Source organism: Trachinotus anak, unplaced genomic scaffold, assembly GCF_046630095.1.
Source record: "Trachinotus anak isolate AG129_WGS33_773 ecotype Australia unplaced genomic scaffold, CSIRO_AGI_Tana_v1 ptg000026l, whole genome shotgun sequence".
Classification (NCBI taxonomy): Eukaryota; Metazoa; Chordata; class Actinopteri; order Carangiformes; family Carangidae; genus Trachinotus; species Trachinotus anak.
The window spans coordinates 3,027,048-3,053,150 of NW_027273877.1; the positions used below are offsets into that span (position 1 = coordinate 3,027,048).

General features: G+C 40.9%; 3 protein-coding genes across 3 annotated transcripts in view; 2 read left to right on the forward strand and 1 right to left on the reverse strand.

Annotated features, from left to right (window-relative positions):
* Positions 1 to 519: 519 nt before the first annotated feature.
* Positions 520 to 14,141, forward strand: LOC139609763 (carboxy-terminal domain RNA polymerase II polypeptide A small phosphatase 1-like). The gene is made up of 8 exons (XM_071464727.1): positions 520 to 598; positions 1,184 to 1,450; positions 7,904 to 8,052; positions 8,239 to 8,340; positions 8,822 to 8,878; positions 9,564 to 9,656; positions 10,306 to 10,491; positions 11,173 to 14,141. Exons 2-8 carry the CDS (start codon positions 1,378 to 1,380, stop codon positions 11,299 to 11,301), a joined length of 789 nt encoding a protein of 262 aa, XP_071320828.1. The 5' UTR covers positions 520 to 598; positions 1,184 to 1,377; the 3' UTR covers positions 11,302 to 14,141.
* On the reverse strand, positions 12,402 to 23,486 carry obsl1a (obscurin like cytoskeletal adaptor 1a). Its single transcript, XM_071464712.1, has 19 exons — positions 23,128 to 23,486; positions 22,928 to 23,042; positions 22,593 to 22,753; positions 22,176 to 22,448; positions 21,800 to 22,075; positions 21,388 to 21,663; positions 21,008 to 21,283; positions 20,637 to 20,912; positions 20,269 to 20,538; positions 19,894 to 20,160; positions 19,553 to 19,822; positions 19,198 to 19,464; positions 18,096 to 18,362; positions 17,814 to 17,926; positions 17,534 to 17,687; positions 17,100 to 17,261; positions 16,664 to 16,768; positions 16,305 to 16,571; positions 12,402 to 16,090 (listed from the first exon to the last, which is right to left on the reverse strand). Exons 1-19 carry the CDS (start codon positions 23,480 to 23,482, stop codon positions 15,813 to 15,815), a joined length of 4,428 nt encoding a protein of 1,475 aa, XP_071320813.1. The 5' UTR covers positions 23,483 to 23,486; the 3' UTR covers positions 12,402 to 15,812.
* A 623-nt stretch (positions 23,487 to 24,109) lies between these two features.
* LOC139609758 (sodium/potassium-transporting ATPase subunit alpha-1) overlaps positions 24,110 to 26,103 on the forward strand; it is a 47,378-nt gene continuing 45,384 nt past the window's right edge. The window contains exons 1-3 of the mRNA XM_071464716.1: positions 24,110 to 24,166; positions 24,514 to 24,634; positions 25,095 to 25,345. Coding sequence (XP_071320817.1) covers positions 24,119 to 24,166; positions 24,514 to 24,634; positions 25,095 to 25,345 — 420 coding nt within the window. The 5' untranslated portion in view covers positions 24,110 to 24,118. The remainder of the gene's footprint in view (positions 24,167 to 24,513; positions 24,635 to 25,094; positions 25,346 to 26,103) is intronic.

Here is a 26,103-nt window from a genome sequence, read left to right on the forward strand (position 1 = left end):
TTCATGAAACAGTGTCAGCATAAGTTATTGTTTTACCCCATGTTTCCCCTTCTCTGTTCAGTCAAGCTGTCAGATCTATTGCAAAAACACTGTGTTGTAGCACAATGCAAAACACAACAAAAATGACGGAGCTATTAAGGGTTGGACAAAGGAAAAATTAAGCAGAGGTGTGGTGGCTTGCAAAATAAAAGGTAAGCCTGCAGCAACTATAATCCTATTTAAAAACATCTCTAAAGTAAATGTGGAGTAAAAAAAAATAATAATTAATGCAAATTGTGAAATTGAACCAACCAACCAGAGTAAGGCAACATTGCCACAGAAAGGAATAAAATATCACAATTATGCAAAAAAAAAAAAAAAAAAAACACAACAGTATCTTTCTAATGACAAATAAAGGAAAAAACATTTGCACAAAACTTTACAACTTGTGGTTCAAAACTTGCATTCAAACTAAGTGAGGGAGAAAAAAAAAGCAATGTGTACAGCAAGTAAAAAAAAAAAAAGGAGACAGAGACTGCACTTGTGCTACGGTCCCTGGCTGAAGGCAGTTTCAAGGGGACCCAAACTGGGCGTTTCTGTGCGGCGACTCCTACGGAAGGTCCTGCTCCCGAGCAAGTTTTTACTTAAAGCGGTTATTATATAACGACTAGGGTCGCGCAGACCCACGTATATATGTGTATATACATGTATATATATTTCTATGTATATATGTGTGTAAACCTGCTGGTCAAAAAGTAGGAAGAAGTAACTCTTGCCTGTAGCCTGTGAACAAATAACGTATATATTGTTAAACGCTCAGCACTGTTCAGATGGCATAGGGGGAAATACACATTTTAGTAACTTAAATGGGGTGATATGTGTGCTTTGGTAATCTCTAAGAATGTTTTGTTTGGGTAAGTTAAGCCCGATGTAGTTAGTTAGTTAGTTAGTTAGCTAGTTAGCTAGCCTGCTAGCTTAGCTGAGTTTTGTGCAACTTTATTTCGGGCTACTTTAAGGGACCGTCGTCAAATTTGTAGGCGTGAGCGGAGGGAGCGCTGTGCACGGCCCTTCCCTTACTGCGCCACTTTAAGTGAAATGGGACGCCTTGAAACCTCCGTGTTTGTATCTTGAAATTGCGAGCGGAGTTGAGCTCCATATTGAATCAAAGTTGCCAACTCCTTGTCAAATGTTTTATAACTTCCAGACCTCAGACTGCAGCGGGTGTCCGAGCGGGCGGCTGCACCCCGGAGCGTAGCGGCCGAGCTGCGGGCGGTGCTTCCCGGAGCGCTTCACTTCTGTTTCCCTGCATGTCAGAGTTGGGTTGATGCAGCACCGAGCCAGCGAAGTAACCCCAACTTTAAAGCGTGAGGTCAGCACTCTGGACCAGACCTGCATGTGATGGACAACCCGTCCTCAGTAATCACCCAAGTCAGCCGGGATGAGGAGGGAAGTAAAGCCGCAGGAGAGAGGGGTAGGTGTCTTTTTTTTTTTTTTAATTTGTTTTATTTGTCCCGCTTTGCTTCTGCACTCCAGGGAGAAAGTTTTGCAGCTCCGCGGCCACAACTGAGTCAAAGTTCACGATCCAGGGCTCAGAGAGCGCGCAGTGATCTGCTCCCCAGCAGCAGCAGCACAGTGCTGCAGACACAGCAGCAGCGCCAGAGAAGTGACAGTTTCTCTGTTCTGCAGAGATTATGGCTGCGGCCCTTTGGCCTGTGATGAAAGGAAAGGAAATGACGCACCAGAGCTTGATTAAGACAGCTATAATATTTTAATAAAAGCAAAACAATGCCTTAAGTGCACATAGAATATTATAGTAATATTTGGTGATTTAAAAAAAAAATTAATGCAGGACCATAGCAGCATTTCTTTTTTTATCTATAGATATATTCACTTTAAAAACATGCATCCTATGTGCATCAGTGTTATAATCAAATTTCTATCTATGAAAAAATGACTTGTTAATCTCCTCTATTTTTCGCTCAGTTATATTACAATGCCTCTCTGTTTCCTCCTTAACTAAACAACCGGCCTGTGAAATTCTGAGTTCCGCAACGCAACACTAACTTTATCAGTTCTGTGTTCCCTAGCATGGATCTCTGGCACCGCCACTGTACACAAACCAATGACAGACCTCGGAGTGTAAATGCAGGTTACTGAGTAATCAGGAGACCTGTCAGTCGTCACCCCTGAGAAAATGCTGCCAGCCATCCTCCTGAAGGCCATAACCCAACATCTTTAATCTCTAGTGTCACTTCCAGCCTGCACTTGGTCGCATTCAATGCAAACAACACTGATGTTCAAATTGTGGCTGGAGTTACGGCCTTAGTTCAGGCAAACTGCACACACAGAGATACAGTAGTTTATGAGATGTGAGCAGATGATCAGTGGCTGAATTTCAGGCAGTAGCCTTCTTGTAAATGTGTAATAGCCTGCTCTATTACATAACCTTGTCCCCACACTTTGAGAACATGTTTATGCACTGCGACACACACACACACACACACAGAGGCACTGTGTTTACTCTGCCCTGTTTAAAAGAGGCTCTGACATGAAAACCAGTTTTGTAGTTTTGGTTTCATTGTTGTGTCTGGTAGTTTTGAATTCAGACATATCCCTCTGTGTTTGAACAGGAAAAATAAAAAACATGATTTCCCATCATTAAAACGTGGATTAAATGGCTGTAAAAGCACCTAAGGTGACTTTCTGCTGAGCAGGAGTACTCTGTGTGTTTAAGCACTGTAGTTTGTGCACCTCCTACACCTAAAAGTGGGGTCAAAGGTAGAGAAACCCTGGGCTAGTGATGGTTACTGCTTTTACAGCTCTTTATGTATGACTTGATGACTTGTTCCACTCATACACTGAGGTCAGGGTGTATGTGTTTGTGAGGCCTGCATGATATTATCAGATTGTTTTGTGTGTTGTCATTGTCTCGGTGTTAGGATATACTTGGGTGGATGTTAAAATGTAATCGTGTGACAAATCTAACATTTTCGTCCGGCACATTTGTAATTTTCCCATTGATTTTTATAAATAACACAACACATGACTGTTTGCTGTTCGGTCAATTCACCATTAACCACTAATTGTTGCCTCTGTGACCAGATCTCACGTCATGCTGGTGCTGTCTCGTATATCACTTTGTCAGTCGTGCAGGCAGATGTTGTCGTCTGAGTAAGTATCAGATACAACCTGCGCAATCGTGATCAAAACCGCGGCTCTGTTTGTTTTAATACTGCGTTTCTGTCAACTGGAGCAGGTCGGGTTCACCGCATCGTCGCTCACCAATCTAAAAAGTTTCATTCATCTGTGTTTGATTTATTAGAGAGTTTTACTGTCACATGAAAGTCTGTTTTAGAGGCTGTTTGTTAGTTAAATCCTTGTCCCTGATTAAGGCAAATTAGAAAATATTGGCAGCCTAGTCAATACCAGCATCAGTCACACTGGGGTCAATAAAACTGTGTCTTAATAAAAAAGTGATTTCAAAAGCGTTTGGAGTAAATCATGGAGGCAGGGAAGCCTTGTGGAGAAAGACTCCTTTTTGTTGTGGCTTGGTTTCTTTATGTTTGGAGTCATAGCAGCCGCAGAAATCAGGGAAATCAAGCGCCTGACTAAAGCTCCTGAGTCAGGGAGCCCAAAAAATGATCTAGAGGAGGAGTGGAAACGTCGATTACAGGAAACCATCGACGCTGTCAGGCTTTAAAATGGATCCCAGGCTGATACAATCAACTGATAAGGCGAAACATTTTATCATGAGCACATGGTCACTGATGTGATAAAAAACTATTCATTTTCGGTGAAGTTATGGGACAGGAGATAACATGTTGAGGGAAGGCATCTGTGTCTGATTCACAGGTGATGTTTAGAGCTATATTTAATCTTCTGTTATTCATAATTTGACAAATTGTATTTCTGTCAGTGATATGGCAACAAACAGTCTAATTCCTTCGGTTGGTATCTGCCTGCTAGGCTGCCAACACTGATAGTATTTCTCTCTCCTGGTGGTTTCCTGTGTATTTGCGTTTGAGCTTAAGTTTTAATGTTGGCATAGTCGGAGTGAACAGCAGCGTTGAATATGTTTTCACCTCGAGCTGATGGAAGATTTTGACACTTAACAGAGACTTTCCACTGTAATACACATCAAACAATTGTTTCATCTCTGTTTGAAGCCACATGTGTTGGAGGGGCTTTTTAGCACAGCGTTAAAAACAGCAGCTTACATTCCTGCAGGATTGAATGGTACTTTTAAAACCATCTTTATTTGTTGAATTGGAACAGTATTTCTGTGTAGCATTTGCACAATATGCACTTCTTTAAAATGATGTCAGTTTGTCTTCAGTTGAAGGAGGAGATGATGATAAGGATCCATTTGATCCATTTCCAGCCCCACTGAGGGTGGCTCCAGTGTTGTTCACTGTGCAGCTCATTGGAGTGTTTAATGTCATAAAATGCATCGTGGCCAGGGTTTCAGTGTCAAAACAAACTACATCAATTTGAAAGGGTTTTTCTTTAAGACTCATACCACTCTCGCAATGTGTGATTTTACGGCAGAGCTAAAACAATTAAAGACATTGAAAGAAAATAAGTCAGCTTGATCAACTTTTTTCATAACCGTTTCAGTTATTTTTCAAGCAACCCTAACCCTAACCCTAACCCATTATCCGAATCCAGCCTCTCAATGTGAGTATTTGTTACTCTATGATAGTAAATTACACATATAAATGAATAACTCATTAATAATTGATCAATCTGCTGATTACATCCTCAATTGATTGATAATGAAAACAGTTGTAAACAATATGTGGCCCTAAATCGTGCAGACAAAATCTCTCCTCCAACCTTTTTGTGAGTAAAATGTGGATGTCTGAGTTTTCTATTGCACTCTTTGCCGTGTATGTCATCTGCATTAGAGACCTATTTTAAGAAGAATGACTCAGTGGTCTGAACATTGTTTTGGCTGCAAAGGAATGAACTACGAGGAAAGTACCCAGTGGATGCCGGGAGGGTAAATACAACAAAAACTTTTGAGGATAAAATCAAAACAGTCCTCCTCTATCATAAAACGCTTTATTATGGTGACATCAGGCTCATCAGGTTTTAGGATCGGTCGGGAGATATTTCTTTTAGCCCAACGCCTGCAGTATGTTCCCTCCTTGTCATCCTCATAATGCCCCTTTTTGTGATTTAATGCATGCTCTGTGTTGTGCAGACAGCACCCACTTATTAATTAGTTCTGGTGAAAGTCGTGTGATTAAAGGCATGAATATTGACTGAAGGAGCAAATAAGGACACGCGAGGGAAGGCTGGAAATTATAAGGACCTATGAGAGGGAATGAGTGTTGACGGGAGCGAAAAATGAAGGAGCTCAACGAATAAGGACATAAGGGAATAAATAATGTTACAAGATACTGAGTAAGATCCCCTAAACTGGTTTATTTTGGATCTAATCATTTCACAGCTAATTTCTACTTGTTAGTCGTAGTTTTTGTAGAAAGTAGTCAATATCTGGCACAAATTGGGATTATTTCTCCTAATTTTTAATTTCCCCATTGGATTAATAAAGTATCTATCTATCGATCTATCGATCTATTGATCTATCTTAAGTTTGTAATCAATGACATATTAGTAAAATAAAAAACAAGCCAGCTTGAAGTTACAGTTACTCAGAAAAGGACAAGACTTAAATACATGAGTGAAAATAAAAACCTGTCCTGACATGAATTCAGCTCAGCATAAAGACAAAGCTGCATAATAGTATCACAGTCTTACTCCTGCTACACTACAACATGATGGCAAGTAGCTTCCTCCACTGATACCCGTCTGTTTCCTCTTCCTGTTTTGGCCTGAGCGCGGCAGAGGCCAGCGGAGGGTCAGACAGGGTTTGAATCCACAAATGGAGTAGGAGGGAATGGCAGAGAGGGAATGAAAGAGGCGTGAGAGATGGACAACAGAGGTTTGTGTGTTGGTAAAACAGTCACGTCCGGACAGACAGAGAGAGGGAGTATGGTGCATGAAGAGACAGAAACAAAGTCCAGTGAGACAGAAAAGTGCGGAGGAGTGTTGTTCGGATATGTATGGGACGAGGAGAGGAGCTGATTAGTGATTTGACTTGACAAACATTTGTGGGAGCAGAGATAATCTCAGTGACTGAGATAAACTTTCGTGGAAAGAGATAAAGAGCAACAGTTTTTCTGTTCAATTTGCCTTAAACAAAGCTTAAAAAATGTGATATTAAGATATGAGGTCAGCCATTAATCCTGCTCATCTTTAATGATGACGTCATGAAGATAAGGTCATGAACAAATGACAAAAATAACAGCCACAAACATTTAAGAAAAAAAAGTACTGAGACTTTGCACTTTACATAATTTACGTATTTCACATATTAAATGTAATAGAAACTGAATCAATCGAATGTATTTACTTCTGTTTTGCTATTTTACTTTTTTTCATCCTGAGGAAAGCAGAAAATATTCACATTAGAGAAGTTGTAATGAGAGAATTAAGGATTTTCTTTTTCTTAAAAAAAAAACAGTTATTATTATTATCAGAACTGATGGCAGTCAGTTTTCTGGTGATTGGCTCATCGTTGCAGTTGGATTAAAGTGGTGTTGACTGGTTTTTTCATCATGCATCTTTTCCCCACACTGTGAGGAATGAGGTTAACGTGCTGAGCCGTACAGGTGCACACTTCCTCCTCTGTCACACTGCAGTGACTGACGGAGACGAGGCTGCGAGACTGAACCTTCATTCACCGTTTGCCAAGTTTGTCTGGTTAATCATCTGCGCGGCAGCTGGAGCTTTTGTTCTGTTGTTAAAGTGAACAAAACGATGAGCACCAGAGGGCAAAGACATCCAAGAGTGCTGCTTTTAAATGTAACAGTGGTGGTTTGAAAAGAAGGTATTTTAAAATCCACTTGGGCTTTAAAGGATGAAGAGAGCGAATGCAGCTTGATGTGCGATACTGAACTTGAAGGAAAAGTCTGTCTTTGAGCAGCAGCTTTTCATACCAAACAAATACAATATATTTTAAATGTAATCTGTGTCCATGTATTACTCCTATTATCAATTAGATAAGTAATGCCTAAATTTATATTTGTCTATGAAGAAAACCCTCACAGATGTTGTTTGGTCCAACCAAAAGCCCAAAACCCAAATGTCTTCAATTGTTTTTGACTTAACAGTGTGATCTATTTTGATTATTTGGCAGCTGTTGTGTCTAATATTTTCATTATTGTTTAAAAAAGATATATATCGATCAATGGAGAGATAGACAGAACAGAGTGAAATTAAAGCCTCAGATCAACAGTAAGAAGACAGAGGACTGAAGCATGTTGGGACACAAGTATTATACTTTTGTTCTGACCACATTGGAAAGTTTTATGAATGAATGTATGAATATTTATGAACGGTCATGTGACATCTGCCCACTTCTGACTGGCACAGTAGATTCCATAATAAACTCATGATGCCTTTTATAACGCCTGCTCTGCCTGCGTTCAAGTGCTGAATATTCATCGTGGTGTTTGAGGCTGTTTGCTGCTGACATCAGAGAAGTGATTGTGCAAGAGCTCCTGGCAGGCACGTGTCTCTCCAGGATGGTTTGTGCACATGCAGAAAGTATGAGGAAAAGCTGCTGGATGTTCTTTTTTTACTGTCTTTAGACACTTATTGACAAGATGGAGTCTTCTGTTAGGTGGCACTGTGCCTAAAACTTATGAATACAGCTTCATTTTTCTGTTTTTCTATTTAATAGTTTTTAAGGTGGCATTCTAAGTCTCTATACCTGCTCAGGGTTTACAATTTTTCACATTTTGTGGCAGTTTAAGGAAGTTTTACTTCATTTTGACTGGTTTGCTGCTGGTTATTTAATTGAGTAATTCTGCAGGGTTTAACTGCTTGGTGACCTCCTCCTCTTCGTCTGCAGGTTCTTCTCCCTCTCTGTCCTCCAAGAAGCCCAGGAGGGGAGGCCTCTTCTCCAGCCTCTTCTGCTGCCTGTGTCGGGACCAGCCTGAACCCCCACCAGTCAACAACAACGCTCCTCTGCTGGTCGAAGAGAACGGAACAGTCTCCAAGGTTTGTTTGCCTCTGTCTCGCTGATTTCAGCATTTCAATGTGGTTTCTTTTTTTTTGTCCTGCTTTGACAGAAAAAAGACATATTTCAACTTGCATTTAAGATCCAGTTTTTAGTTTTTTCATGCTGCTCAAAGCATTTTGAATTTCTGCAAGCATGAGGTAAATATCATATTTTGGTATTTCTAGATCCAGGTGAAGCCACTGCTTCCTCCAGCGAAGTCAAAAGACTCTGGAAAGATATGTGTGGTTATAGATCTGGATGAGACGTTAGTGCACAGCTCTTTTAAGGTAAGAGGGGTTAAGAAAACAACATTATTGCATTAATTACCCGCAGCTGTGTCCACATCCAGGATTGCAAGTGTGTTCTTTAATATCTCGGATGACGCAGAGACTTTAAAATTTGATTTGGGTTTTTGTAAGAACCGGCTTTACAGCACATATTTGTCCCCTGTGATCACATTCCATCATGAGATAGTTATGTTTAATCAGAAGAAATGCTCTGTAAGTCTATATTTTGCCTTACCTTGTTTATCTTGGCTCTGACAGTGACATTTCTGCCATTGCCAAAACTAAACTAGCTGGTTCTATGCAAATAAACACAGTTGCTCCTCCATGTGCACACACACTGCAAACACACTGTCTTTACCTGCATGTGTCCTGCAATAATCCCACAGTCTGTGTTTTTTTGAATGGTAATAGACAAAGTTGTGTTTATATCTGGAAATATCCATGTCTTGTTTGTTAAAATCATTTTGTGTGCTTCTGACAGCCTGTGAACAATGCCGATTTCATCATTCCTGTGGAAATAGATGGAACAGTACACCAGGTAATGTCGTCATCATGCTCGCACTCGATAAACTTAGCATAAAATGTTCATATTGTAACCTGTTGTCATCTGCCGTCCTCTGATGTGGCTCACCGTCCTTGTGGTTGTGTGACAGCAGTGCTCTCAAGTTTAAATTGGTGAGTGTAGAAGGTGCAGTCGGCGTTTAAAGGATTTGAAGATATGGCTGCTTGGAGATGGATGACATACAGTGGGTCTGGGCCTGATTCAAGTAATCCAGGATAGGTTTGTTCAGACAAGCACAGCCTATTCCGGATGACTTGGTTCAGGAACGCTGCCCTCAGCTGCCGACGCCGCGGAAAGAAAAAAAAAAATGGAGGAACTTCAAGAAAACAAGTCTTGGTTTTTACTTTCAGAGCCAAATGTTTATGTGTTAGTGATCTGCATGAGTATCTTTATATTTAGTTTCCTATGCAAGTCTCAGATGCCTCAGGTTGTAATATAAGGAATGTGCATCAAAGTTTTTTGACCTATATGTAAAACCTGTCAGCTAGAGCCATATGGCACAGAAAACCTTCACATTGTCCAGTCATCATGTGCATATGTTAATTTAAATACCAAAAGAAAATGTTACGGGTCCTCAGGCAGTTTAGATTTGTAGAAACTTGTTGTATTTTGAAACATACTCTGTGTAGAAGCCTGGTTTGAAGATTGCTGTGTGTTCCAGGTGTATGTCCTGAAGCGGCCCCACGTCGATGAGTTCCTGAAGAGGATGGGAGAACTGTTTGAGTGTGTCCTGTTCACCGCCAGTTTAGCCAAGGTAAGAAACCTCTGTAGTTCATGCAGCTGGTTGCCCAATTTACCAGTACACTGCAGCCTCCAGTGATTCAGTTGGATACAGCAGGGAAAAACAAACTTAAATGTGTACAGGAAAGTAGATTATAAACATTTTCATATCTTTGATCCCTGAAAATTGAAGGTAGAAAGAAGCAGTGGGATAAGGGATTGCAGCATAATGGTGTGCAAAATCATAGCAGTGGAAATAATAGTAGTAAACAATAATAGCAGTAGAACAAAAAATAAATAAAATAATAGGCTGTGATATTCTAAAACAAGCAGTAGTAGTGTTATTAATGTCATTATATGAAAAAAAAAAATACATATGCTGTTCTTACAACATCCATTTTTATCCAGATTTCAATCAACTTTATACTGTGTTTTATGTATTCTGTTGTACTGCACCATGTGCTTATATAGTATGTTTTGTACATTACATTCATGTCATACTGTATACAAAATATACAGTATTTTGGTTACTAACTTTAAATGTCTTGTATGAAAACAACACAGGAGTAAAAATGCATTTTGATTTAACTGCAGGTTTACTGAGTGTAATGGTTGATGTATTAACTTTGTCGTGCACAAGCTACATGTTTTGTTTTTACAACATGTTTTGTTTTTGGCTGCAGTATGCAGACCCAGTCTCTGATCTCCTGGACAAGTGGGGCGCTTTCCGCTGTCGCCTCTTCCGGGAGTCCTGCGTCTTCCACCGAGGAAATTATGTTAAGGACCTGAGTCGCCTGGGTCGTGACCTAAACAAGGTCATCATCGTGGACAACTCCCCGGCCTCCTACATCTTCCACCCTGACAACGCAGTGAGTATCACCATAAAACGCACAGTAACTGAGTCATGATGATGACAGGGATCTCTTTGGGTGGGACAGCAAGTTATCTGCCTGCTGAATAAAGTCTGTGTCAGTAACATGGTACATACGTCAACCTTATGTCATTTTACTTGACTTTTTCTCCACTGGCCTTGACTGCTTTTGCCTTTTTGGTGTAGTTATGCGGTGTTAATGATAGCAGTGCACTTTTCTCAAGTCAAGGTGGATAGGTTAAGAGTAAAAGGACTGAAAGATTCTTCTGGATGTCCTAGTTTACATGCAGATTTAGAAGTGTAAACTTAAATTTAAAGCACATGAGCCAGTGTTTGGTCATTCTGATCCATCCCAGTTTATTTCCCAGAAAAAGATTCAATCTTTGCTTTTCTGCTTTGTCCTTCAGTCTGTTCTGGTTCATTGATTTCATTTCTTGCTCAATTGTTATTTTGTGTAATTCAGGGAAAAATGCAGTGTGTCACAATATCACAATGTGGAAAGGTCATGTTAGCATCTGTAACAGATTTTCAAAGTGAAAATGAAACTTTGAGCTGCATATTGATTTATTTCAGAAATAATTCTTGCAGAAACTGACTCATGATCCTAAAAAATGACTTCAGTGGTAGATACATTTTGTAGTCATGTTGTAGGTTGCTGATGATTTATGTTTTTGTCCAGGTGCCTGTGGCCTCGTGGTTCGACGACATGTCCGACACCGAGCTCCTGGACCTCATCCCGTTCTTCGAGAGGCTGAGCAAAGTTGACAACGTGTACTCAGTCCTCAAGCACCAAGGGGCCACAAGCTAACAGTGTTCAACTTTTCATCTCAATTCTGAACAAAACAGCGTACAAAAAGTAAATAAACACACCAGCGAGGCTCCATCACCAGCTCCAGCTATCACTGCCCACCAGAACACAGACTGCTTCACAGCTGACAGAGCCTTCACCCGCCCAGTATCAAACCAAGATCATGTGTGGGAGTTTTTCAGTGAATTTGATGGCGTCGTCACTGCCACCTTCTGGTCAAACAGAAAACTGCCTGAAAATTACCTTGCAACTCTCCCCCCATGAACCAGCTCATGTGAGTGAATGCATGAAAGGATGAATGAATGTTTAAGGACATTTCTGCAGTGTCACTGAACTTGCAGTAGGTGAGTTAACAAAGCAGAGGTCTGCAGCCACGAATCCAATGGACACAGACTGGGTACCGTTCATAGACTTCTCTCATGGACTCGACAGTCTGATCCTGCAAACTGCAGCAGGATTTTCTGAGCAGGAATCAAGTGGAAAGGAATTTTAGGAAAGGTTTACGCATGAATAAACTTGATCAGTCTTGTCAGTGAAAGAGCAGATAGTTTATACGTACTGTAGATGTATTTTAAACATTTTGGAATAGCATTATCTTTGTCACACACCCTAATCTTGTCAATTATCACACTATTTGTCTGCAGTCAAAAGCACGTGATCCGCGGGTGTGATTTTAGAGGTTTTAGAACAATGTGATCAGGTATTTTTTGAATAATTATGACAGTGTTATGGATGAATGTGATTTAAAAAAAAAAAAAAATCTTTAAAACCCATCTGGGATTGTAATGTTAAATATAATCAGGAGTTGTTAAAATCCATTAATAACAAAACGATTGGACAGCACTTTAAAGTATAGACTATAGTACAGTCCTTTCTTTCACTGCAGTTTAGAAATTGGTTTTAGCACAATTTGAATATTAAACCCAGTTTAAAAACTGGATAATAAATGGGATTTCGTATTTACTAGTATTAAATGAATACCAATAATGTGCAAATGATAATTTCCCTTTGCAGCAGGAAGCAATACAATTTTCAGAAGCATGGGAAAATCATTCATTCTTAACTAAATGTTCCAGCACTGAAACAAAGTGACTGCAGTATTTCTTTTTTTTTTTTCCAAAATCCTGACACTAATATGAATATCAAACCATCTGTACATGACGGTGAAAGAGCAGCTGCTATGCCTATCGGTTGTGGATCGTTGTGTAAAGATTGATGGACAGCCAAAATGCATTGCGACTCCACCTGCGTGTTAATAGATGTCATGACCAGTTGATGCCAGAGATGCAAGGACCAGGATCAACTTCTAAAACCACCTGAAATGGGTCATTTTTAATGCTGCAGCAGAGCAGAGGTCTTGTTACCTGTTTTAAAGCCACACTCAAAACTTGAATATCTCACAGCATTTACAGACTGTATTTGTATGGGTAAAGAAAGTTGCATAGAAGTTAGTTTGGCTTGTCAGTTTTGGTCTCATAAGCTTCAAAGTACAACTTTTTTCTTTTTTTTTTTTTTCTTTTTAATTAAGCGGTACACATACGCTGGAAACAATTTCAGGACTTCGTAATAAAATGTGTGTTGAGGGGGAGGGGCTGCCATGAGGAGTCAAGGATATGTGAGGTGTTGTGCCTGGTGAGCTGGCACACCTTTTCAAACAAAAAGTGGTTTAATTCAGTCCAGATTTAAAGGAGAAATCCACCCTGAAACACTTCAACACTGTCAGTAGACAGCTATTGCTGATTTTTCTTGCACCTCTGGGTCCTTTGTTATTTGGCTGGTGGTCATATTCTGTTGGATAGACATGACGTAATGTTAATGGAGTTAACCGATCGTAGAACTGTGTAGTAGTGTGATTTGAGGGTGAAGTTTTCCTTTAAGATCTCAATTATAACAGATGTGGAGTTATACATTGAGTCTGTGCTGCTTTTTGTCTTTCTTTTTCTTCAAGCTCAACATGGAGGTGTTAGTATGTCAGTTTCTTGAGCTGGTCAGTTTTAAGGAGCAGCCTGGTCTCTAGCAGGAGTCTCAGACTCTTGTTACATCCTTTGTATGCGTTGACAATACCTTGTGTCGACACTGATGAATGAAAACGGTGGATTTGACTAAGAGCCTCAATAGCAGCCTTGATGCTTGATGTTACTTTACCCAGATGGAACAAGGATGACAATTAAGTCCACCATATTAAGAGCTATTACATTATTTTTCTATGTTTAACAAGTTCCTGTCAATCAAATTTAGCCTGTTTCTTTTCTAAATAATTACTGGTTTTATTTCTCTTTGCCCAGGAGGGGTCCTGATACAATATTTACAGGTTGTTTTACGAAGGGGAAACACTGTTGTTGCTGTTATCATGCAAGACCTGGTTGGTTACCTCATACATTAATAGGTAGGATGTGGATCAGAAACACCAGCAACTGACTAAAATAATAGTTTCTTACTGTTGTAGGCACATAACAGGGTAATTTGTGTTTCATGTAAGCCATCATCACGTGTCTCGATTAGATTTGATGCTGATACTGTTGGTTTTTTTGGAATTCGTTGGCAAAGAGTATTTATAGGGACATCAAGTCATTTGAATACATACAGAACAAGTGTTGTGTCACTACGGGGCCCATTCGCTGATACTGTACTTCTTACACATTCAGTAGATATGTATATTTTGTTTTGCACAGTAATAAAGCAAACAAATTTCATTAATATATGGAATATTCATGTTACTGTACTCATGATTCAATAGATGTAACCTAATTTTTGACCTTTGTTTTATCATACCAAATTATATATGGACTTTATGTAATAATGCCATTTTTTTCCATAAATGCTAAATGAAATATGGTCCACGTGCTGGTTTGTTGAGCCTTTCTTCTTTTCTAACACAAAATGAACAGAAAAGTAGCATATGTGCAAATCCATGGGTATGGGAATTAGGTTTATCACAGGTAATGTAAAAACAAGAAAATCTGAGCTGTAGCATTAGTTGATCAATAGAAAGATAAACAGCATAGATTTTGATATTTGATTAATTAGAGAAATTGTAAATGGTCTACACTATTTTTTATTACACATTATATATATTGTCAATTACTTGATAATAAAATATATTATTATTATTACATCAGTTTATTGCAGCCTCAATAATTGCAACAAATAATAAATTATAATTCCTATTATTTTATTTATTTATTTGACACCTTGGAGCAGCATAACAGGCAGTAAACACAACACTGTGTCCTATTCATTTTCAACAATTAGCTGTTTGCTAACCACCTATTAGCAAACTTAGCTCCTCAGCTAGCAGAGACAGCAACAGTAAATCGTGATGTTTGGAGACGTGTTGATGAATGTAAGAATCCATTTGAACTATTTTAGTGTCCACCAGCTCCTTGGAGAAATATCTGTCTCCTGAAACTTAGATTTACAAGTTATCTTACGCTTTGTGTTTTATGGTAATAGTTACATGACAGGCACAAACTGGGGCTAGCTAGTCGGTAGCTGGTAGCTAACTTTGGTAAACAGCTGATCTGTCATCAGTAGAAATACAGTGTACTCCACCACTGACTGCTGGTATTATACTTTAATTACAAACCAGACCATCACATACTGCGTTTTTTTATATAAATACAGCAGGATTTATGACAAAAAGAGGGTGCTATGTCCAGCAGCACTATTAACTTTGCTTTATTAGGAAGCAGTTAGGTTATGTGATTAAATAAGAGTGTGGATATGAGTGCTACAACTCACAGTTATTTTCATTATTGAATAATCTGCTGATTAATTAGTAATTAATTAATATTAAATTAATATTCAACAATCTCAAACCTGAAGATATTCAGTTTACGATGATATGAGATTGAGAAAAGCAGCACACTCTTACTGAGCATGTTTGACATTTTTACTGAAAAAATGGATGAAATGATAAAGTGTTTTTTTTTTAAATAACTGGTAATCAATTTTCTGTTAGCAAGCTAATCAATTAATTGACTAATTGACTACTTGTTTCAGCATTAACATAACATCTAGGTGAGAGCTAGGGCCAGCCATTGTCTCTATGATTATTATGATAAAAGTCCCACAGTTTACTCAGGATTGGGGATGTATGGATATTGATGAGGATTTTTGGGTGTGCCAGTGCATTTTCATGGAGTCATCCTTCGTTAGAAAGCATTTAAAAAAGTGTCTGACTCTATGGCATTAACCATTGTTACTTTATATTTAATTTGGGGGATTTCGATTAGAATACAAGAATGTAAAATCAACTATGCAAATAAATATCATCCACTCTATAAAAAAAGGAACAACTGGACTGAAAAAACATCCCTCGGGTTTAAATGCTTAGTCCAGCTTCACTGAATCCCCTCAGTTTGACATAAGGAGAAAAGTGCAGGGCATCCAATCATAATAAATGGATTTTAAAAAATTCTCAGGGACAAAAGTAAATCCAATTTTTGCAGTCAGTGTCTTCACTTTCTGTCTTTCTCTCAGAGTCACTTGCTTTTCTCTCTCTTGTGCTTCTACTCTGCCATAACGTTGAGCATGGCGCTGCTCTTGGCCTTGCCCATGGTAAACTTGACCATCCCACTCATGTCCACACTTGTGTTTCTCAGTGTGAGTTTGTAGACTGTCCCGTGGTTTTCCAGCCGGACGGAGGGGCCTGGCTGAAGGGCCTCTCCATTCAAAGTCCAAATGGGTGGCTTGCTTATGGCGACAGAAACCTCACACTGGAAAGATGCTGGCTCAGGCTCCGTCACCTCCACGTCCTCAAGCTCTTTGACCATCGTGAGAGCCTGGGCTGCAGCAGCACGACGGGAAAGAAGTGTAATCACAGTATGAGGGAACACAGTAAGAAAATAAGCACTTTAACTTGGGGAAAGTATTGGTGAATCATAAAACTTGACCTTGAGAAGTAGACACCTTTTTTTTTAGACACATTAGTATTTGTAAAAACCGATCACACCTAATTTTTGGCTTCTTCTTAAACGTCCTCAGCTCTCCACCCATCTTACCTTCCACCATCAGTTTGGCTTTGGATGTGTGCTCCCCAACCTCGATGCTGTAGGTCCCCTCATCCTCCACACACACCTGCTGGATCACCAGTTTATGGGAACAGCCGTCGACCAAAATGTCCACTCGGTCTGAGGAGACCAGCTCCTCCCCGCCCTTGTACCAGGTGGTGCTGCAGCGAGGCGAGGAAACGGTGCATTCAAGGATCACGCGATGTTTTTCCAGGGCTGTTCGGTCTCGCAGGGGTTTAACGATGGAAACTGGAAGCTCTGGAGTGAAGGGAAAACATTTTTAATTTGGTAATGAACATTTTCAACATGTTAATAAGTCAAATGTATTTTAGATGTAAAAATTAGCTTACCTTCAACCTCAAGGTAGGCTGTTGATTCAATGTCTCTGGCTACAAAGTGGATTTCCCCAGCATCTTCAGCTTTGACGTTACACATCAACAGGAAGTGTTTGGTCCCTGAAGGAGAATAGATTTGTAGAATTATTGCAAGGCCCTACAATTCCCTTTCTGCCCACCAGAGGTCCTGCTAAACACTGGTATCATTGGTTCAGTTGCAACTTTTTAATTACTTAAATCCACTCAAGTAAAAAAAGATTTGATTGCAGATTTATAATTTTGCCATTTTACTGGTTGTTACAGTCCCTACATCACACACACCTTTGGTACATTTGTTACTGAGTCAAATCCAATCTGTCTCCTATCCTCTTGAATTTATTGTGGGTATTTGTTTCTCACTCTTATCAAAATCCTTCAGTCTCGTTAATAATTAACCCAGTCCTTTTCTGACCTTCAGTGCGGATCTTGATGGTGCTGGTGGGCCGGATCTTGTGGCCGTCCTTGTACCACTCTCCTGTCACATCCTCCAGAGAAACCTCACACATGAAGACAGCATTCTGGTCCTCCTGAATGTAAAGATCCTCCAGATCCTGCACTAGCTCCAACTCATGCTCTGTGAGGTTTGTAAAGAGATTCAGATCAGGGATATTAGATGCCAGAAAGGAGACAAATATCAAGTGTCTCTTTTGAAGACTTCTCTTTAAAACCACTAGATGGAGACACAGTACAAGCTCAGCTCCAGCTGCTTCACTGGCTGCAGAATTCAGCATGAAACTTTGATGAGCCTTGGAATGTAAAATATTGTCAAAATGTAACTTAAGCAGACTATGCTCTTAAAGGTTTTAATGGTCTGTGTGTTATGGCAGAATCTGTTCAGACAATTACCATAGACCTCCAGTGAACAGGAAGTGTTAATTTCTCCTGCGTCACATGTGTAGTTGCCAGAGTCAGCGCAGGAGCACTGCAGGATCTGACAGAACCGTTTCCGACCCATGGAGTAGATCCGACAGTTCTTCCCTGGCTTCAGCTCCGTCCCGTTCTGATTCACAGAAGAAAAAAGACAAAGGTATTCCTCATAAGTCTAAAACTTGTTCCCATCAAATCTTATATTTTTTTTCTACAATGAGCCAAAACATAGACAAGCACAATGATAGGATTTTCCTACCTTGAGCCATCTGACTTCAACATTTTGTCTGGAGAATTCACACTCCAGAGTGGCAGGAAATTCCTCCTCCACGCGGACATCAGCCAGCGCTCTCAAGATGGACACTGGTGTCTCTGTCAGTTCAGTCAATTAACTCAATCAATCAGTTTATCAACAAGTCAAAATCAATCAGCAATGTTAATGGTAATTTGCTGTGCTTTATATTTCAAGAAAAGCAATCTGCAGTCAAAATCTAAAACGAGAACCTGAGTCTATATCCAATAAGCCACAGGTGGTAGTTACCTTTGATTGTGAGCCTGGCAGTGGTGCGCACCCCTTCAGCAGAGAAGACGATGGTACCTGTGTCCTCCAGGGTGAGGTTGGACAGAGTGAGGCTGTGGACTCGCCCATTGGTGCTCACCCGGAACTGGTTGTTTGGTTTCACCCGAATGCCGTCCTTCTGCCAAATTCCCTCCACATCTGTGTGGGAAAGCTCCACCTCAAAAGAGGCGGTCTCTCGTTCAAGGGTTTCTTGGTCGGTTAGGCCTTTACGGATGGAGATTTTACGGGCTGGATCGGAAGAGATGAGGGAGAGTAGTGTTGTGAGAGGAGTGATGTACGTCTTCTTAGGTATCAGGATTACATGATGCCATTCAGATATTCATAACAGATACAGGTGAGCAATAATTCCTGAAAATCTGGGTAAAAGTTGGGGGATGCATCTGTTTGGCAAAACTTTATGTTGCATCTCATAATTACATTTTAAATATAATCATATTGCTTTAAGGTGGAGGTAATACTGTAGACTCAAATAACACTGTCTTTCAAGGACAGCAAAAGGTGGTTCAAATATAGACCCAACTCAGTTTATCACATTACAAAAACAACACCTACAGTAGCTCCATGGCCCATTGTCACAGTGTCATTCAGTACACTATTGTATAACAGCATGGCTGTGTTTCAAAAACCTTTTCACACTTACAGGTCTAGCCCTGCTCTTCTCACTATCTTTTTGCCTGGGACATACTGTGAAAAACACGTACAATATGTACTGTTCTTCGACTCCCCAGAGCTCATCTGTGTCAGATAAGAGTGGCACACTGCACTGACTCCTGAATAATTCCTGCATATTGTAATGTCCTTTTGGAGATGATTCCAAACATTAGAAATTATTTGAAAATAGTATTTGGATATTATGTCATTTAGCTCTAAAATGAATTCAGTTATCAAGCAGAAATGCAAAATATTTATTGAATCTGTTTCGTTTGGATTTGTTACTTTAATCTGTTTAATGTAATTGTAGATTGCATCTTTTTCTGACATTTCACAGATTACACAATAAATTGATAATCATTGATATGTCTACACACAAACAATCATCCACATCCCACCTCACACCACTTACGTTCTACATTTAGTTTGACTTGTGTTCGGTCGTGCAGAGTCTCGCAGCGGTAGGTTCCCCGGTCTGACAGAGTCAGGTTGCGGATGGTCAGACTGCGTTTACAGCCGTTCTGTGCCAGTGTATGACGGGGGCCGGGCTGGATGACCACCCCCTGCCTCATCCATTGGACCTCACCTGTCTCCAGACAGATCTCTGTTTCCAAGGTGGCGTCGCCAAACTCTTCTGCCATGACAGCCTCCATTTTCTTAGTGAACATGACCTGAGCCTCTGATAAAATAAAGAGAGGCAGAATTGAAGGTTACTGTGGCACATTTGGTAATACACCATTTCCTTTCTTTTCATTTAATTATCTTACCCTGAACTTTGAGGCTGGCTTTGCTCAATTTTCCCTCTGCCTCTGCTGTAATCTTTGAGCAGTCCAACATCTGGCACTTCTTGATCACCAAGGTGTGGCATAGGCCATTCTGGGTTGCCTGGAAACGATCACCCAGCGTGATAGCCTCATTGTCCATGAGCCAGACCAACTGGACATCGTCAGGGGAAACCACACACTTGAAAGTTGCGTCTTCTCCTTCAAGCACTGTGGTGTTGTGAAGCTCTGTGAGGAACTCCACCACTCGAGGCACTGAAAAGACGTAAGAAAGTTCATGAAGCTGCTGCCTTATGTAAGAAAAGACAGAGTCCAGACATACTTACTCTCTACTCTCAGCGATGCCACAGTCTGGTCATCTCTGGACTCACAGACGTACTCCCCAGCATCCTCTCTAGTTAAACGGTGGATGGTCAAGCTTCGCTCCACTCCATCCGCCCGAATGGAGAACCTCCTGCTGGGAACCACCTCCACACCATTCTTTAGCCACTGGACATCTGATTTTGGTTTGCACACTTCACAACGAAGGGTCACCATACCGTCAGCATGGGCCACAGTGTCCCGGAGTGGCTTCACAAACTTGATTCTCATTTCTGTGATGCAAAAAAAAAAAAAAAAGAAAAATCTAAGTTAATAAGGCTTTTCAGCCCACACTGAAGTATTCTATAATGTTACTGGCAAAATGAAATTGAAATTTTAACCTTTGACCAGCAGGCTGAAGTGGATCTGGTCTGTGTTGACATCACAGGTGTATTCGCCAGCATCAGCGCGCCTCAAAGGCTCAATGGTGAGGGTGCGCTTATGGCCCTCCATGAGTGCTCGGAAGCGTTCACCTTCAACAGGTGTCCAGTTTTTCAGCCAACGCACTAGAGCACTTTCCTTGGACACGTAACTCGTCAAGGTCACACTCTCTGCTTCGTAACCCGTCACAACAATGTCATCCTCCTTGTTCACAAACATAACTGGAGGTTCTTTGATGTAAAAGAAAGTAGAAGCAAATATTAGGTACCTGTTTTATCAGAAGCTTTTTTTTCTTAAGTCTTTTGAGACCTTAACCCTGGGTTTGTACCTTGAATCCGGACAACACTGATCATTTTGTCATCCACAGCGTCACACACGTACTTCCCAGAATCCGAGGGCTGGACATTAGAGATAATAATTTTCCTCAGAGTCCCATAGCTCTCAATGTAGGTATGAGAGTCATTAGTGAGCAGCCTGTCATTGCAGTACCACTCAACGGGGGCATTGGCACGGGACACCTCACAGGCCAGGATCAGGTCATCACCGGCCACCATCTCTTGGTATTCAGGGTCAAGTGAGTTTCCTACAATGGTCACTGGAGGCTCTAAGGTCAAAAGAGGGACAAGGTGAGGGATTTATTTAAGTATGAGTTTTTGAACAAATTCCTTTCAACAATAAAATCAAGTGCATGGATTTTACCTTCTACTGTAACCTGGAAGCTGATATTGTCATCTCTTACATCCAGGAAGTACTCTCCTGAGTCTCCGAGTTCAGCATTGAGAATGACCAGTGAGCGGAAAGTGCCTTCTTCCTCTTCACAGAACCTTTCATCGCCCTCAATGCGACAGCCATCTTTGTACCACCTGGCGACAGCATTGGCTCTGGAGAGTTCACACTCTAGCACAATGTCATCAGACATCAGGGATTTGAGGTTTGTCTTCATCTCTGACTTTCTTAAGATCTTCACTGGAAGCTCTGAGAATACAGAATTACATGGTGACATTCAATATGACATTCTGGTAGTCTTAAAAATGGCTTTTTACCAGAAATCATCTCCAAAACTAACCTGTGTTTCTTACCTGTAACTTTGACCTGGAAATCAATTTTATCATCAACAGCATCACAGGTGTATTTTCCAGAATCCTCTGGGGTAGGAATGTGGATGGTCAGACGACGGATGAGCCCGTCTTCTGTGATGGTGATGTTGCTGCTCTCCTCGACTTCTTTGCTATTCAGCCACCACTTGACTTCTGCGCTTGGCCGGGACACCTTGATCTCCATTACAATTGGATTGCCAGCAAAACTCTCTAGTTTGTCAGGTGTGTTTTTGGGACGAGTAAGCGTCACTGGTGGCTCTAAATGAAACAGGGGATTTAAGACATTAAAGAGGAAAGAGTCATAAATGATAGGGATGCAATCAAAATTATTTACATTTATGGAGAGTCCATCTATCAAGATGCTAAACAATTACCCTTATGACCTCATTCTTACCTGTAATAGTTACCAAGAAAGCCACAGAATCGTCTTCAGTGTCACATATATACTCCCCTGTGTCATCTACAGTAGTCATGGGTATAACGAGGTGGCGTTTGGCCCCAGCCACCTCAAGGATTAAGTTAGGGCCCTCTTCTACCTCTAGGCCATCCCTGTACCAGTGGACAGGAGCATCTGGCTGGGAGATCTCGCAGCTGAGCACCAGCCTCTCAGAGGCCAAGTGGGTTAATTCCAGCTCTGATTCAGTGGGGGAAACAAATCGGACTGGTGGCTCTGGAGCAGGAAGAAAAAAAATAGCCTTTGTTTGACCAGGTTAGGATTTGTATATGGTATTTATAATAGGAATATAGCAGAACCAGAAGTGAGTACAAACCTGTGACTGTAAGCTGGAAGAAGACAGAGTCTCCATCTGTTTTGCAGACATACTCTCCACCATCCTCCACTGAGCCACAGAAGATAGTCAGCCTCCTGTAAGGACCCTCAGATATCAGCTGGATGTTGTCGCTCTCCATCACCTCCTGGCCATCCTTGAACCACTGCACCTTCCCACTGGAGCGGGACAATTCACACTGTAGGTGGATCTCCTCTGAGATGTAGCTTTCCATCACAACATCATCCTTAGGATCCACAATCATCACTGGAGGCTCTGTTTGTAGACAGTTGAAGCAGATTCATGTTAATTTAGCTCTCTGATGTAAGTAAAGTGTGTGTAACCACCACTTTATTCTTATCTCGTTCATGAATCGATATGTGTTACCCACACCAACGGGAGTCAGAACCGTTCCTGTACCTCTGACATTGACGGTGAACTCCATGCTGTTGTTTCCTGACTGGCAGGTGTAGCATCCAGCATCTGAGGTTTCTGCAGAGCGGATTATTAACCTCCTCACAGTTCCCTCTGCCTGCAGAGTGATGTTGTCACTGGGCTGGATCTCACAGCCATCCTTATACCTAGGACACAAATTTGATAAAGACAACTGTAAGATTACAGACTAATAGAATTAAATTCAAAGTGGCCAGTTGAAGAGTAGATCAATTAAGTCAGACCTTCCAGTAATGGCTGTTGTAAGTATATGCTACAAATGAATCAAAACACACTGTTTGATCAAGGACTTTACTCCTTACCACATGACTTCAGCATCCTCTCTGGAGACGTGGCAGAACAGCACCACGGGGTCCAACTCCATGCTGCTTTTATTGAGCTCCTCCTCTGGGACCGGACTGAACTCCACAGGAGGACCTGAAAAAACAGAAGGAAGGAATGGAAGTCAACAGTTGTAACACAAGGTACAAGAGGATGAACTTGCTATTCAACTATCTTTTACCTGCAACATCCACATTAAATTTGATGACATCTCCTGAAGTTTCACATGTATAAACTCCAGAGTGACATGGATCAGCTGAATGGATCACAATCCTCCTCATGTTCCCATCTGATTGGATGTTGAGGCCATCAGTCATCTGGAGCTCCTGACCATCTTTGAACCAGGATACTTTTGCAAAGGGGTGGGACACTTCACAGTAGAGAACAATAGGATCACCAGGCTCCACCCTCTTATTGGCGTCTAATTCTAACAGAGGGCTGAATTTTACTACAGCAGCTGCAAAGAAATGAACATACAAATTAGACAAACTCCCAAACACTCTTTTATCACATACTAGATGTAGCAAGATTACCATATTTTAACACCTACGTTTAACTTTGAGCACAGCTGAATCCCGGACTCCGTTGGCTATGAACGTCACCTCTGCTGTGTCCTCTGTATTGTGAATGTCACGGATAACTAATGAGTGCCATGTTTGGGACTGTTGTATCAAATATCGTCCACTATTCTGCAGTTGGGCGCTGTTCAGAAACCAGGTTCCAACCATTGAGGCAGACAGTTCAATGGAGAAGCGAGCATCTTCTCCCTCCACAACCTCACAGCCTTGGAGGCGACTGCGAATTTTGGGCCCAGGAACTAAGAATAATGGAAGGAAATAGAACTACAAGTCAACAAAAACTGTTTTCCTTCCTGAGAGCCATTGTTTTCTATGGTTCTATGGTTATGGTTTCTATGTTATACTCTATTAAAGTTTAATATAAAATACACACAATAACATGTACAATTTTACTTCCCAGGCATTTCCTTACCCAGATGGACAACTTTGGGAAACTCCACATGACCACTTCGTCCATACTTGTTGATGCAACAGACACGGAAGCGGTAGTCGCCTTCACATGGCACGCTGTCACCAGAGACCTCAGCTGAGGTGGCGGTCTCTGAGGTGAAACACTTCTGCCACTCCTGGGAGCCCACTTCTTTTCTCTCCAGGATGAAGATGGAGCGGGTGGACGTCTGGCTGTTAGGGGCAGGAACCCAGGTGAGAAGGGCACTGTTGGGTCGATCTACATCCATCTTGACACCCACAGGACAGATAGGAGGACAGTGTCTTGAAGCTAAAGGGCAGAGACCAGAAGGATGAAGAATGCATCTGTGTGTATCTATTTTCCTTAGAATATCACGTTCAGACTCTTTTTCTAACCAGCCAGAAAACAAGCTCAGGAATTGGTTTCTCCAAAAAGTACCTTTAACCTTGAGGCGTGATGATGTCTTGGATCTCCCTGCGACAAATGTCACTACCCCTGAGTCTTGATAGGCCACATTGACAAACACCAAAATGTGAGTTTTGCCAAAAGACTTCAGGATCGTCTGGTGTGTCTCGTGTAGCTTCAGACCATCTTTGAACCAGTGGACCTCCATTTCGTCGTCCTCCACCTCCACACAGAATGCTGCATTCTCACCCTCGAGGACCTCCAGCTTCCGGGGAAGTTTACGAACAATAGTACCTGTAAGTAGGAAAAATATTTCATTTATTTTAATTTGTGTTGTACAGTAGGTTTTACTCCTAACCTGCTGTTCCACTCATTTTCTCCATTCATTTGCTCTCCGTTGTAGATTTATAATTTTATGTCAGACTCATACATTTGTGTTTTAATGATGATAAATAATTTTTGAGTAACTTAAAAGCTGCTATAGCCAGTTTCCAGTTCTCTCTGGATGGAGTACTTGCTTGTTTCCAATCTATGATAAAGTGTTTTCATTCTAGTTCAAATTCAGTTCAGTTTCTGCCAAAATCAATACACAGAAGAAGAATATATATTGCAGAACAGAGGTGTAAATACCAAACATATAATGTGTTACCCTGTCTAGTTACACGTGATATGTTACTTTGTACTAAATACTGTATTTCTGCATTCAGTATATCACACCTTTAACTGATAGCTCCGCAATGCTCTTTGCTCCATCAGGCATCTCACAGAGATACACTCCATCATCATCTGTCCCGACATCATGGATAGTGAGTCTGCGTTTGGTTCCTTTCTGCTCCATCCCGTATTTACTGCTGGGCATCAGCCTCTGGTCCTCCAGGTACCAGGCGGCTGGGAGCGACTCATCAGGCACCTCACACTCCAGCACAGCAACATCCCTCTCCCTCACTTCCAAATCTTTTAATGGATGCTTGAACCGCACAGCTGGGCCTGAAGAACAAGGGAAACAGGTATTTAGTGCACTGTTAAGTTGACAAAAACTACAGTTTACTGGGTAGATTAAAACACAAACAGTAATAATACAATAAGAGTATAACTACAACATTCAGTTATGGCTTAAATTGACAATAGTTCAAATATATGATAAATATTAAATCCATGTGACATATGCACATTTATTGGATTAGTAACAAAAAAGTGTGCTGAGTTGGTTAAATTAATTTTATCCTTTGTGGTATGTTAAGACTGGCTTACAATGGCAAATCGATACAAGTTAATCACCTGAGGCTGTACAGGTAGTACTACAAAACTCTCACTACACAACAAGATGTCCACCTTACTTCAACACCCAAACCTGAAATTATTACTTGTGAGGGAAGTTTTGAAATCATTCAGTTCCCTTGAATTTCCCAGGCCACGAATACTTGTTAAGCAATGTTCAGCTGCTGTAATGCCACTCCATATTATCTGAATATTAAGGACTGATATGTTGACCTCAAGATTAAGCTGACAATTATGATAGAGGCAGCTGGCACAGTACAGGACAATGCTTATGAAAAGTTATGTGACCCTGGGAATTATCTTCCCATTATGAAGGGATTTGGACAAAATAATTAGCTACTTAAAGAGGTAATGGCATACATTTCAGCAATGCACAGAAAGCAGTTAGCCTCGACAAGTGGAGCTAATGACCTAATGTTTTATCTGTGTGGAAGGAGATATGCTTCAGAGACACAATGACCCATTCATTTGGACCATTAGTTGTTTC

Bases quoted from the DNA above. Each gene is read 5' to 3' on its own strand.
- LOC139609763 (XM_071464727.1), top strand. From the start codon at position 1,378: ATGGACAACCCGTCCTCAGTAATCACCCAAGTCAGCCGGGATGAGGAG. The intron at 1,451-7,903 runs GTAGGTGTCTTT...CTTCGTCTGCAG, and splicing joins TAAAGCCGCAGGAGAGAGGG to GTTCTTCTCCCTCTCTGTCC. The intron at 10,492-11,172 runs GTGAGTATCACC...GTTTTTGTCCAG, and splicing joins TCTTCCACCCTGACAACGCA to GTGCCTGTGGCCTCGTGGTT.
- obsl1a (XM_071464712.1), bottom strand. From the start codon at position 23,482: ATGGTAATCTTGCTACATCTAGTATGTGATAAAAGAGTGTTTGGGAGT. The intron at 21,664-21,799 runs GTAAGAATGAGG...TGTTTCATTTAG, and splicing joins TTTCTTGGTAACTATTACAG to AGCCACCAGTGACGCTTACT. The intron at 17,262-17,533 runs GTAATTGTCTGA...CAAACCTCACAG, and splicing joins CTGTTCACTGGAGGTCTATG to AGCATGAGTTGGAGCTAGTG.